General features: G+C 43.1%; 1 protein-coding gene across 1 annotated transcript in view; it reads right to left on the bottom strand.

Moving 5' to 3' along the window:
• Nucleotides 1-14340, bottom strand: part of efl1 (elongation factor like GTPase 1) — a 405088-nt gene that overhangs the window by 322029 nt on the left and 68719 nt on the right. The window contains exon 8 of the mRNA XM_038813286.1: nt 3601-3724. Coding sequence (XP_038669214.1) covers nt 3601-3724 — 124 coding nt within the window. The remainder of the gene's footprint in view (nt 1-3600; nt 3725-14340) is intronic.

The raw sequence follows: 14340 nt of genomic DNA, 5'->3' as shown, positions 1-14340 counted from the left end.
AGGTTCCATTTTGGATTTTGGTTTTCGTTCTGGACAGGACCTGTTAAATATCTCCCCAGAAAGGCTGGAATGTGCAGGTCTGGACAGTTCTGTGAAGGTTTAACTTCTGATTGAAAGACTACAATCAGTTGCCAGGTATGTGAAAGTTTAAATCTGTTTGGAAGGCTGGCAATATAAACACTCTATCAGCTTAGGCTGGTCAATGTTCCATTTCTGATTAAAATGCTGGGAAACTGAATCGGAGTTATTTCAACTGATGGCCTATGTTCAAAGACCTTCCTCTCTCCAGTCAGTTCAATCTGCGGGAGGGTCCAGTACAAGTCCACCTGGAGGAAGAAGGGGTTGGTTAAAAACCTAGTGAAAACCTCAAGCGCAGAATTCTAATATCATCTCAGTGGATGTGAGAGCCAATCTGGTGGAAGTCATTCAAATGAAAGTGATTCACTGGAGGGAATTCGACCACCTGCATGTTCTAATTGAAGGTAACCAACAGAAGTTCCAAACCAACCAATGATTTCAATACTTGACGTCCTTGGAAGATCGCCAACGACAAAGACAACAACCTCAGCAGCAAAGTTTCATCTCACATTCCCAGTTTAATCCCTGGTATTTTTAACCTTTCCTATCCCTCCCATGTGTCTGTCTGTCTGTGTGTCCGGGTCGAGGCTGGGACGGGGTTTAGGAAATAATTAGAATAGCAGATCGTTGTTTTATCTTTGTCATTACATTGCGTATCTTTCTCTTGTTATAGTGTTTTTCCAGATTTTACTTCCAAATCTGGTGCCTGTAACTCATCGAAACAGTGAAGGGCCCATGATCTCAGGAAAATACATCTATTATTGGTTAATTAAGGGGCTACATGGTAGCACAGTGGTTAGCACTGTTGCTTCATAGCGCCAGGGTCCCAGGTTCAATTCCGGCTTGGGTCACTGTCCGTGCAGAGTCTGCACGTTCTCCCCGTGTCTGCATGGGTTTTCTCCGGGTTCTTCAGTTTCCTCCCACAAATCCTAAAAGATGTGCTTGTTAGGTGAATTGGATATTCTGAATTCTCCCAGTGTACCCGAACAGGCGCCAGAATGTGATGACTAGGGGATTTTCACAGTAACTTTATTGCAGTGTTAATGTAAGCCTACTTGTGACAATAAAGATTATTATTATTAATTCACTTAATTTGGGACTCCGGGGTCTGGAACTGACCCAGATGTCATAATAGGATTCTCCACTTTTTCCTTTAACAGAGAACCAACCAGTTCCCTTGCAACCACCATCCTCCTTCGCCTGGCTGTACTCGTTCCCTTGTTGAACAGTTTCTCTTTCAACTTGTCTCACTTCCTCCAAATAATAGGCATTGCTATAGGTACTCGCCTGGGTCCTAATTGTTCCTGTCCTTTTGTAGGGTATGTGGAAGATTCTTTGTTTCATTGCATACCCACCCCAACTCTTTTTCCAATGCATTGATGACTGAATCAGTGTTCTTTCCTTCTCTCGTTGCATCCCTTTTCCACGGCACCTTACCATGTAACCATCGGAGGTGTAACACCTGCCTTTTTATGCCCCCTCTCCTCATCATCCAAGGTGCCAAACACACTTTCCAAATGAATCTGCAATTTAGTTGATATACTTTCAAGTTAATGTACTGTATTCACTCCTCACAATGCAGTCTCCTCCATTCTGCGGAGACCAATCATGATTGGGGTGGCCGCTTTGCGAACACCTCCGTTCATTCCTCAAGCATGACCCTGAGCTTCCCAGTGCTCGTCAGTTTAATTCACCACTTTGCTCTCATACTCACATTTCTGTCATCGACCTGCTGAAATGTCCCAAATAAGCTTAATGCAGAACAGTACCTAATCTTTTGATATGACACTGCCTTTTCAACAAATTCAGGCCATGAACTCTGTCCCCTAGTTTGGGTCTGTTTTTTGCCATACACTGGCTTGAAACTTGTTTTCATGTTTATGCTTTCGGACAGGCTGTTCATCATTCTGGCATTTACACTTACTCTCGACAAACATTGTATCTCTTTACTACAACTGTCTTTGTATCACTGTCTTTGCCCTTTCTTCCATCACCTCTTTGTCATTTAACTTCTCCTGTCCTCTAGCCGATCCCAGACTTTCCATTTTGTTCTTCCCAACTCAGTATTCAACTGCATATAACCAATCACATTTCTATCCTCAAGAGTCATATTCGGCTCGAAACATTAACTGTTTTTTTCTCCACAGATGCTGCCACCACACCTGCTGAGTATGTCCAGCACTTTCTGTTTTTACTCTGACAAATGAATCTGTGACAAGGAACAAGGATTGAGCCCACGGAGGGAAAACAGATTGAAAGCAGATGCGGTAAGCAAGGCATGGTATTGTCAGTTCCAATGCAGGGAATGGCAACTGCCAGCATTACAGCAGAGAGGCAACAACCCATGCACATCAATGCACAAAAGCAATGTCACATGAAATCAGCAAGTACCATGAAGAGTGTAGAGAAGTAAGATGGTCGAGAATGAATGTAAGGCTGTAATACCAGGCCCTCTGTCATCAACTCAGGCTTGCATGCAAAAGATGCCTGATCAGAAAATAACGAGTGCACAATTTTATCCACAATTTTGCACCCATTGGCACCTCCAAATACTGAAACTGTCACTATGGCCACAAAGAATTACAGCCTCACATTTACCCTCCATTAACTTAAATTTCGATAATCTATGGCAAAGAAACTTCCACCCAAAGTCTTGTCCAATTGATATTAAGCTGAACACATTATCAAACATGCATTAAAAAAATCTAAATAGTACATAGAACATAGAACATAGAACAGTGCAGCACAGAACAGGCCCTTCGGCCCTCAATGTTGTGCTGAGCCATGATCACCCTACTCAAACCCACCCTATACCTGTAACCCAACAACCCCCCCCCCCCCCCCTTAACCTTACTTTTATTAGGACACTACGGGCAATTTAGCATGGCCAATCCACCTAACCCGCACATCTTTGGACTATTTGGATCTATTGGCAATATTTTTTTCTTTGTCAAGTAAAGTTTTAGAGGTAAACCATTGCACCCGATTAAACATTTCTGAATGCTGCAACGACATGCATCCTGTTCATTGTGGGATTCTCCCTCCGGTTGGTCATCTCCAATCAGCCCTCTCCTGATAATGATGGGTCTTCCATGGGTGCCTTGAAATACCCAGGCAATCTCCAAGTATGAAGCCTGACCGTGAATGCTGGCAGACCAATATCACAGCTAAGCTAATAACGTCCTAATCGAAAAACACAATTTGTGGCAGGAGCCACCAGATCATATGGAAGCAAGGGAACTCTGTCCACTTGCTCGCAGCCTGGAATCACTGAGTCTAACTGCCACAATAGCAAAATTTGGCCAACAACAATAATACACATTCAAACCCGAGATCATCATCAGCACCACAAAAGGAATATTTATTCAGACCCATTAAGGAGTTGACACAGCCTTTTTACACTTCTGATCAGTAGAACTTTTAAAATAAATACTACCAGCTTAGGACTAAAAGCACCTTGTTATTTTGTCTCAAATGTCTGTTCACATTTAGTGGAAGTGTCCATGCATTAAGTCAACATACCTGTGCTCCTTTCATTATCTTCTTTGCCTTTGTGTTTAGATAGTAGTCACCCCAGAGAGTCTTCAGCAACACTTCAGCACTAATACCCATTTTCTGGCTGTACATCTGGACAAACTGTTCAATTCTGCAAATTAAAAAAAGAAATTCCTCATCTAACACCATGATTGACAATTTCTACTGAGGGTCAGGTAATGTATTCACACCAGGTTGCAGAAAACAAAATGTTGTTGATCCCAGGGTACAGCAATCAATACCGCATCATACTTTAAAATCTGTCACTGCACCACTGATTTCCACCATTCACGTCTTCATCGGTCATGGCCCTAACTTCTGTATTTCCCTTCCTAAACCTCTCCGTCTCACTCTCTACCTCTGAACCCTTCTTTTGATACGTCCTAAGGCCTAGCTCTTTGATCAAGCTTTTGATCATCTTTCCCAGAATCTCACTATGCGGCACAGTGTCAAATTTTGTTCAATATCAGTTCTATGAAATTCTTGCACAAGACACAATTTGCCCTACGAAAAAGTGGTATGACAGGATAGGCTGCACAATTTTACTTTCATATAATTGAAAACAAAACCAGGTTGATTGCACAGATATTGTCTCAGAGTTGCTGCAATAAACAATGACTAAAGAGAAATTGGGGGCTAACAAGAAGGCAAAATGATGTGGAGATGCCGGCATTGGACTGGGGTGGGCACAGTAAGAAGTCTTACAACACCATGTTAAAGTCCAACAGGTTTGTTTCAAATCACTAGCTTTCGGAGCACAGCTCCTTCCTCAGGATCACCCAAAAGGGTGCAAAATCCCCAGGGATAAAAGGTGCTGCGCAACCTCTGAATCGCTCAGCAGCAGCAAGCAACAATGGTGACTTTCACCGGCCAACGAGACCATCCACGCCACCAGCAGAACGAAGACCAGAGTCAGGAACACACCAGACCAAAGACCAACCATCGAGGACTGCATGACTGCGGGTCACAGATAAAGGCCAATATCTGTCCGGTACTTGTCAGTCACTTCGAAGTTATGATGTGGAGATGCCGGCGTTGGACTGGGGTGAGCACAGTAAGAAGTCTTTCAACACCAGGTTAAAGTCCAACAGGTTTGTTTCAAACACTAGCTTTTGGAGCACTGTTCCTTCCTCAGGTGAATGAAGAGGTATGTTCCAGAAATATATATATATATATAGACAAATTGAACGGACATCGCGCGACAATCACCAGGCAGGAATGCAAATTGAACAAAACAATTTCCTCATCTAACACCATGATTGACAATTTCTACTGATGGTCAGGTAATGTATTCACACCAGGTTGCAGAAAACAAAATGTTGTTGATCCCAGGGTACAGCAATCAGTACTGGCATCTCCACATCATAACTTCGAAGTGACTGACAAGTACTGGACAGATATTGGCCTTTTTTAAACTAATGTGGCAGGGGGATGGGAACCAGATTAGAAAATTAGAGGTCAGTAAAGAGGCAGCAACTAAAGCCAGTAAAGTACTAGATAATAAACTCAATGTGACTAAGGGGAAGAGTAGACAGGGAAGAGATGATGAACGCAAAGGAACAGATGGTCTGAGGTGCATTTGTTTTTAATGCGAGAAGTGTAGCAGGTAAAGAAGATGAATTTAGGGCTTGGATTAGAGCCTGGGAATATGATGTTATTGGTATTACTGAGACTTGGTTGAGGGAAGGGCAAGACTGGCAACTAAATATCCCAGGGTATAGATGCTTCAGGAGGGATAGAGAGGGAGGTAAAAGGGGTGGAGGAGTTGCATTACTTGTCAGAGATGATATCACAGCTGTGATTAAGGAGGGCACGATGGAGGATTCGAGCACTGAGGCAACATGGGTAGAGCTAAGAAATAGGAAGGGTGCAGCAACATTGTTGGGACTTTACTACAGGCCTCCCAAAAGCGAGCATGAAATAGAGGTACAAATATGCAGACAGATTATAGAAAAGTGTCAAAGCAATAGGGTGGTCGTGATGGGAGACTTTAACTTCCCCAACATTGAATGGGACTCATGTAGTGTTGGAGGTGTAGATGGAGCAGAATTTGTAAGGAGCATCCAGGAGAGTTTTTTTTAGAGCAGTATGGAAATAGTCCAACTCGGGAAGGGGCCATACTGGACCTGGTATTCGGGAATGATCCCGGCCAGGTGGTTGAAGTTTCAGTCGGTGATCACTTTGGGAATAGCGATCACAACTCCGTAAGTTTTAGAATATTCATGGACAAAGAACATAAGAACTAGGAGCAGGAGTAGGCCATCTGGCCCCTCGAGCCTGCGCCGCCATTCAATGAGATCATGGCTGATCTTTTGTGGACTCAGCTCCACTTTCCGGCCCGAATACCATAACCCTTGATCCCTTTATTCTTCAAAAAACTATCTATCTTTACCTTAAAAACATTTAATGAAGGAACCTCAACTGCTTCACTGGGCAAGGAATTCTTAATTCACAACCCTTTGGGTGAAGAAGTTCCTCCTAAACTTAGTCCTAAATCTACTTCCCCTTATTTTGAGGCTATGTCCCCTAGTCCTACTTTCACCCGCCAGTGGAAACAACCTGCCCTATCTATTCCCTCCATAATTTTAAATGTTTCTATAAGATCCCCCATCATCCTTTTAAATTCCAACGAGTACAGTCCCAGTCTACTCAACCTCTCCTCATAATCCAATCCCTTCAGCTCTGGGATTAACCTAGTGAATCTCCTCTGCACACCCTCCAGTGCCAGTACGTCCTTTCTCAAGTAAGGAGACCAAAACTGAACACAATACTCCAGGTGTGGCCTCACTAACACCTTACACAATTGCAACATATTCTCCCTAGTCTTAAATTCCATCCCTCCAGCAATGAAGGACAAAATTCCATTTGTCTTCTTAATCACCTGTTGCACCTGTAAACCAACTTTCTGTGACTCATGCACTAGCACACCCAGGTCTCTCTGCACAGCGGCATGCTTTAATATTTTACCGTTTAAATAATAATCCCGTTTGCTGTTATTCCTACCAAAATGGATAACCTCACATTTGTCAACATTGTATTCCATCTGCCAGACCCTAGCCCATTCACTTCACCTATCCAAATCCCTCTGCAAGCTTCCAGTATCCTCTGCACTTTTTGCTTTACCACTCATCTTAGTGTCATCTGCAAACTTAGATATATTGCCCTTGGTCCCCAACTCCAAATCATCCATGTAAATTGTGAACAATTGTGGGCCCAACACGGATCCCTGAGGGACACCACTAGCTATTGATTGCCAACCAGAGAAACACCCATTAATCCCCACTCTTTGCTTTCAATTAATTAACCAATCCTCTATCCAAGCTACTACTTTACCCTTAATGCCATGCATCTTTATCTTATGCAGCAACCTTTTGTGCGGCACCTTGTCAAAGGCTTTCTGGAAATCCAGATATACCACATCCATTGGCTCCCCGTTATCTACTGCGCTGGTAATGTCCTCAAAAAATTCCACTAAATTAGTTAGGCACGACCTGCCCTTTATGAACCCATGCTGCGTCTGCCCAATGGGACAATTTCTATCCAGATTCCTCGCTATTTTTTCCTTGATGATAGATTCCAGCATCTTCCCAACTACCGAAGTTAAGCGCACAGGCCTATAATTACCCGCTCTCTGCCTACCTCCTTTTTTAAACAGTGGTGTCACGTTTGCTAATTTCCCACCCCAGAGTCTAGTGAATTTTGGTAAATCATCACTAGTGCATCTGCAATTTCCCTAGCCATCTCTTTTAGCACTCTGGGATGCATTCCATCAGGGCCAGGAGATTGTCTACCTTTAGCCCTATTAGCTTGCCCATCACTACCTCCTTAGTGATAACAATCCTCTCAAGGTCCTCACCTGTCATAGCCTCATTTCTACCAGTCACTGGCATGTTATTTGTGTCTTCCACTGTGAAGGCCGACCCAAAAAACCTGTTCAGTTCCTCAGCCATTTCCTCATCACCCATTATTAAAACTCCCTTCTCATCCTCTAAAGGACCAATATTTACCTTAGCCACTCTTTTTTGTTTTATATATTTCTAAAAACTTTTACCGTCTGTTTTTATATTCTGAGCAAGTGAAATGAAAATGAAAATCGCTTATTGTCACGAGTAGGCTTCAATGAAGTTACTGTGAAAAGCCCCTAGTCGCCACATTCCGGCGCCTGTCCGGGGATGCTGGTACGGGAATCGAACCTTGCTGCTGGCCTGCTTGGTGTGCTTTAAAGCCAGCGATTTAGCCGAGTGAGCTAAACCAGCCTTTACTCTCATACTCTATCTTACTCTTCTTTATAGCTTTTTTAGTCACTTTCTGTTGCCCCCTAAAGATTTCCCAGTCCTCTAGTCTCCCACCAATCTTTGGCACTTCATATGCTTTTTCCTTCAATTTGATACTCTCCCTTATTTCCTTAGATATCCACGGTCGATTTTCCCTCTTTCTACCGTCGTTCCTTTTTGTTGGCATAAACCTTTGCTGAGCACTGTGAAAAATCGCTTGCAAGGTTCTCCACTGTTCCTCAACTGTTCCACCATAAAGTCTTAGCTCCCAGTCTACCTTAGCTAGTTCTTCTCTCATCCCATTGTAATCTCCTTTGTTTAAACACAAAACACTAGTATTTGATTTTACTTTCTCACCCTCCATCTGTATTTTAAATTCCACCATATTGTGATTGCTCCTTCCGAGAGGATCCCTAACTATGAAATCATGAATCAATCCTGTCTCATTACACAGGACAAGATCTAGGACCGCTTGTTCCCTCGTAGGTTCCATTACATACTGTTCTAGGAAATTATCGCAAATACATTCTATAAACTCCTCCTCAAGGTTGCCTTCACCGACCTGGTTAAACCAATCTACATGTAGATTAAAATCCCCCATTATAACTGCTATACCATTTCTACATGCATCAGTTATTTCTTTGTTTATTGCCTGCCCCACCATAACGCTACTATTTGGTGGCCGATAGACTACTCCTATCAGTGACTTTTTCGCCTTACTATTCCTGATTTCCACCCAAATGGATTCAACCTTATCCTCCATAGTACCGATGTCATCCCTTACTATTGCCCGGCTGTCATCCTTAAATAACAGAGCAACACCACCTCCCTTACCATCCACTCTAGTTTGATACCCTCGGATATTTAACTCCCAGTCGTGACCATCCTTTAACCATGTTTCAGTAATGGCCACTAAATCATAGTCATTCACGATGATTTGCGCCATCAACTCATTTACTTTATTCCGAATACTACGAGCATTCAGGTAAAGTACACTTATGTTGGTGTTTTTACCTCTGTTTTTAATCTTAACATCTCCAGTTTTATTCCTTTTAGTATTACTGCGCCTATTCACTGAGCTCCCCTCAGTCACTGTACCTTGTACTGTCACCCTTTTTGATTTTTGACTATGTCTTCTCTGCCTTGCACTTTCCCCCTTACTTCCTTTTGCTTCTGTCCCTGTTTTACTACCTTCCAACTTCCTGCATCGGTTGCCATCCCCCTGCCACATTAGTTTAAAGGCGAGAGTGGTCCTAAAGGAAGAGTGCTAAATTGGGGAAAGGCCCAAGTATAACAAATTTCGGCAGGAGTTAGGGAATGTGGATTGGGAGCAGCTGTTTAAGGGTAAATCCACATTTGAAATGCGGGAATATTTTAAGGAAAGGTTGATTAGAGTGCAGGACAGACATGTCCCTGTGAAAATGAGGGATAGAAACGGCAAGATTAGGGAACCATGGATGACGGGTGGAATTGTGAGACTAGCTAAGATGAAAAAGGAAGCATACATAAGATCGAAGCGACTTAAAACTGATGAAGCTTTGGAGGAATATCGGGAAAATAGGACAAATCTCAAACGTGCAATAAAGAGGGCTAAAAGGGGTCATGAAATATCTTTGGCTAACAGGGTTAAGGAAAATCCCAAAACTTTTTATTCGTATATAAGGAGCAAGAGGGTAACTAGAGAAAGGATTGGCCCACTCAAAGACAAGAGGGAATTGATGCGTGGAGTCAGAGGAAATGGGTGAGATTCTTAATGAGTACTTTGCATCGGTATTCACCAAGGAGAGGGACATGACGCATGTTGAAGCTAGGGATGGATGTCTAAATACTCTAGGTCAAGTCGGCATAAGGAAGGTGGAAGTTTTGGGTATTCGAAAAGGCATTAAGGTGGACTAGTCCCTAGGTGCGGATGGGATCTATCCCAGGTTACTGGGGGAAGCGAGGGACAAAATAGCTGGGGTCTTAACAGATCTTTGCAGCATCCTTAAGCACGGGTGAGGTCCTGGAGGACTGGAGAATTGCCAATGTTGTCCCTTTGTTTAAGAAGGGTAGCAGGGATAATCCATGGAATTATAGACCTGTGAGCTTGACGTCAGTGGTAGGCAAACTGTTGGAGAAGATACTGAGGGATAGGATCTATTCACATTTGGAAGAAAATATACTTATCAGTGATAGGCAGCATGGTTTTGTGCAGGGAAGGTCATGTCTTACAAACTTAATAGAATTCTTTGAGGAAGTGACAAAGTTAATTGATGAGGGAAGAGCTGTAGATGTCATATACATGGACTTCAGTAAGGCGTTTGATAAAGTTTCCCATGGCAGGTTGATGGAAAAAGTGAAGTCGTATGGGGTTCAAAGTGTACTAGCTAGATGGATAAAGAACTGGCTGGGCAACAGGAGACAGAGAGTAGTGGTGGAAGGGAGTGTCTCAAAATGGAGAAAGGTGACTAGTGGTGTTCCACAGGGATCCATGCTCGGACCACTGTTGTTTGTGATATACATAAATGATCTGGACAACGGTATAGGTGGTCTGATTAGCAAGTTTGCAGATGATACTAAGATTGGTGGAGTTGCAGATAGCGAGGAGGACTGTCAGAGAATACAGCAGAATATAGATAGATTGGAGAGTTGGGCAGAGAAATGGCAGATGGAGTTCAATCCAGGCAAATGCGAGGTGATCCATTTTGGAAGATCTAATTCAAGAGCGGACTATACGGTCAATGGAAGAGTCCTGGGGAAAATTGATGTACAGAGATCTGGGAGTTCAGGTCCATTGTACCCTGAAGGTCGATAGAGTGGTCAAGAAGGCATACAGCATGCTTGCCTTTATTGGACGGGGTATTGAGTACAAGAGTCGGCAGGTCATGTTACAGTTGTATAGGACTTTGGTTAGGCCACATTTGGAAAACTGCGTGCCGTTCTGGTTGCCACATTACCAGAAGGATGTGGATGCTTCAGAGAGGGTGCAGAGGAGGTTCACCAGGATGTTGCCTGGTATGGAGGGTGCCAGCTGTGAAGAAAGGTCGAGTAGATTAGGATTGTTTTCGTTTGAAAGACGGAGGTTGAGGGGGGACCTGATTGAGGTCTACAAAATTATGAGAGGTATGGACAGGGTGGATAGCAACAAGCTTTTTCCAAGAGTGGGCATGCCAATTACAAGGGGTCATGATTTCAAGGTGAGAGGGGAAAAGTTTAAGGGAGATGTGCGTGGAAAGTTTTTTTACGCAGAGGGTGGTGGGTGCCTGGAACGCTTTGCCAGCGGAGGTGGTAGAGGCGGGCACGATAGCATCATTTAAGATGCATCGAGACAGATATATGAACGGGCCGGGAACAGAGGGAAGTAGATCCTTGGAAAGTAGGCGACAGGTTTAGATAAAGGATCTGGATCGGCGCAGGCTGGGAGGGCCGAAGGGCCTGTTCCTGTGCTGTAAGTTTCTTTGTTCATTGTTTATCTGTGACCCGCAGTCTTGCAGAATTGAACAGTTTGTCCAGATTACAGCCAGAAAGTGGGTATTAGTGCTGAAGTGTCGGGAAACAGTTCAGCAGTCAAGGGCATTCAGTCTCTGACCTCCAGGTACGCGTTCACCAAGGTGGCCTTCAGGATGCGCGACAAAGCAGAATTGCCGAGCAGACACCTATAGCCAAGTTATACACACACACGCGCGCACACACACACACACACACACACACACACACACACACACACACACACACACACGAGTGCGGCCTCAACCGGGACCTGGGATTCATGTCGCATTACATTCATCCCCCACCATCTGGCCTGGGCTTGCGAAATCCTACCAACTGTCCTGCCTTGAGACAATTCACACCTCTTTAACCTGGGATTACCCCTATCTCTGGATCTGTAAAGACTTAATTACCTGCAAATGCTCACATTCTAAGCATTGTCTGGTATCTTTGAATTTGTCTATATATATGTTTCTGGAACATACCTCTTCATTCACCTGAGGAAGGAGCAGTGCTCCGAAAGCTCGTGTTTGAAACAAACCTGTTGGACTTTAACCTGATGTTGTAAGACTTCTTACTTCGAAGTTAAGTCAAGGTCTTGCGTGAACTTGCTTGTAGTTTAACTTATGTTTTACGTGTGTCTGATTGAATAATTCTAACAATTGTATGCAAGTAAATAAATACTGAATTGTTTCATGAAACAAACTTGTAGTCATTTGTTCACCGCATACAGGTTAAGACGCAGTGGCTTAGGCACATCAGGATAGGATGGCTGGACAAGGTTCCGGAAATAGGGAGGGACAAAGCCATGGAGGAATTTGAACACAAAGATGAGATTTTAAAGTTAGAGGTGTTTCTGGACCAAAAGACTAAATGAACCTGCAAATAACAGTAACATTAAAGCAAAACACTACTGGTGATGGAAATCTGAAATTACAAAAATGCTTAGTAAATCCCACCGTAATTGTGGAAGGAGAAAACAAGTTGCTTCAGATTGATGACCTTCAGAACTAGAAAATGTTGGAAGAAGCAAAATATTTGAAGTACAGAGGCAGGGAAAAGAGGGCTGGAGAGAAAGAACAAAAGGAAAGGTCTGTGATGGGGGTAAGGTAAGGCAGAAGAGATTCAATAACAAAAAGTATGCTAATGCAAGGAAAAAGGAGATGGTAATGGAACAGGTGAAGAAACAAAAGACAAGGTTAGAGAATGTGTAAATGGGAGTAATGGAAACATCACCAACAGCTGCTCACTGAAAGAAATGGGGCCGAGGTTCTGATGTAAAATTGTTGAGTTCAGTCTCAAATTCAGAAGGCTTTAAAGTGCTGAATCGAAAGGCGAGTTGCTGTCCCACGAGTTTACATTTAGCTTCATTAGAACAGTGTAGAAGATTGAGGATAGAGAGGTTATCAAGTGAGTGGGGCAGCAAATTTAAATGACAGGCAACCAGAAGCTTGCGGTTGCATTTGCGAAGTGAACAGAGGTGTTCTTAACACCTGATCTGCATTTGGCCATCCCAATTGTTCGAAAATTGAAGAAGCATCAATTTTACTTCCGTTCAAGGAGCAGATGGTTTCAGAATAAATTGGTCAACTTTGCGGGGTTTCATGAGAATTGAAAAACTTTGTTAAAAGGAGCACCCAGACAGGAATTAGAACCTTGGGCCCTCAGATTAGAAGCCAGCCAGATGCTCAACCGACTGAGCTACCGATGCCCCTAAATGGCACCGCATTTCCAGAGAACCATAGACTGAACTGCCCTCTGAGAACTGACTGGTCGGGATTTAACCGGAGAATCACCACACACAAGCAAGGGTCAAGGTTGAGAAGGTGGGGCCTTCATGAATAACCTCAAGTGGGCAACACAGTGGCACAGTGGTTAGCATTGCTGCCTACGGCATTGAGGATCCGGGTTCGAATCCCGGCCCTGGGTCACTGTCTGTGTGGAGTTTGCACATTCTCCCCGTGTCTGCGTGGGTTTCACCCCCACAACCCAAAGATGTGATGGTTAGGTGGATTGGCCACGCTAAATTGTCCCTTAATTGGAAAAAAAAATTAGGTAGTCTAAATTTATATAAAATATAATGGTTTATGTGAGAAGAATCATGGAATGATAGATGACATGTTGGAAAGATACTGGCCGAATAACCAGTTTGTTTCAGTTTGGTCAGTCATCACTCTTGGGGTGAAATATCCTTTCCTCTCAGTTTTACAAATTTTAAAAAATGTTTTGGGTTCTGGTATGCTAACAAATGTTGAGGTCTGGTCCAATATACTAACATATCCCCAAAGGTCCAGGGTATCTATGGGCAACGAAACATTAAAAAAGTTAAAGATGGAGAAATGTGTACACAATTTTCCATCTTTGTGACTCTAAGAACATAAAATTGATGGGGTTCAGTGGTGCCTCTCACACAAACCTTGTTGATGAATTTTCAGTTGCAACGGGTTTCATAATATTTCTTGTGGGTGAAAATGGGAAGTGATGTCCCTTGGCTTGGGATGCCAAGAAAATAAGGAGAGTAGCAAAAAGCACCCTGGCTGCAGAGACTCTTGCGTTAGTAGAGGTGGTTGACATGGCATTCTTTCTATTTCAAACATTACAAGAAGTGCTACATGGTGGAAATGATGAAGGAAATGTCCCAGTAGAGTGTTATATTGACAATTGATCCCTTCGGGATAATGTGTTCCACAAAATGTGAGTGAAAAAAGATTATGAATTAATATTACAAGTCCAAAACAAAGCGTGGAGAAAAAGGATATCTCTAAGATCCAGTGAGTTGACACAAGTTATCAGTTACCAGACTTACACCAAAAGGAATGCTTGCAGTGCAAAATTATTGGGAATATTAGAAGAATGATGACTCGGGATGGGAGGTTTTTTTTCTTGAAAATCTTGTAGTTATTTTTTTGCTTTTAAATAAAGGGGATCTATTAATGTTGGAATTGTGCTGCAATAGAATACAGGTTTCTTTAAAACGGTAGTTAGG

This window comes from Scyliorhinus canicula, chromosome 12 (assembly GCF_902713615.1).
Source record: "Scyliorhinus canicula chromosome 12, sScyCan1.1, whole genome shotgun sequence".
Taxonomy (NCBI): domain Eukaryota; kingdom Metazoa; phylum Chordata; class Chondrichthyes; order Carcharhiniformes; family Scyliorhinidae; genus Scyliorhinus; species Scyliorhinus canicula.
This window is presented reverse-complemented; position numbering and strand designations above follow the sequence as displayed.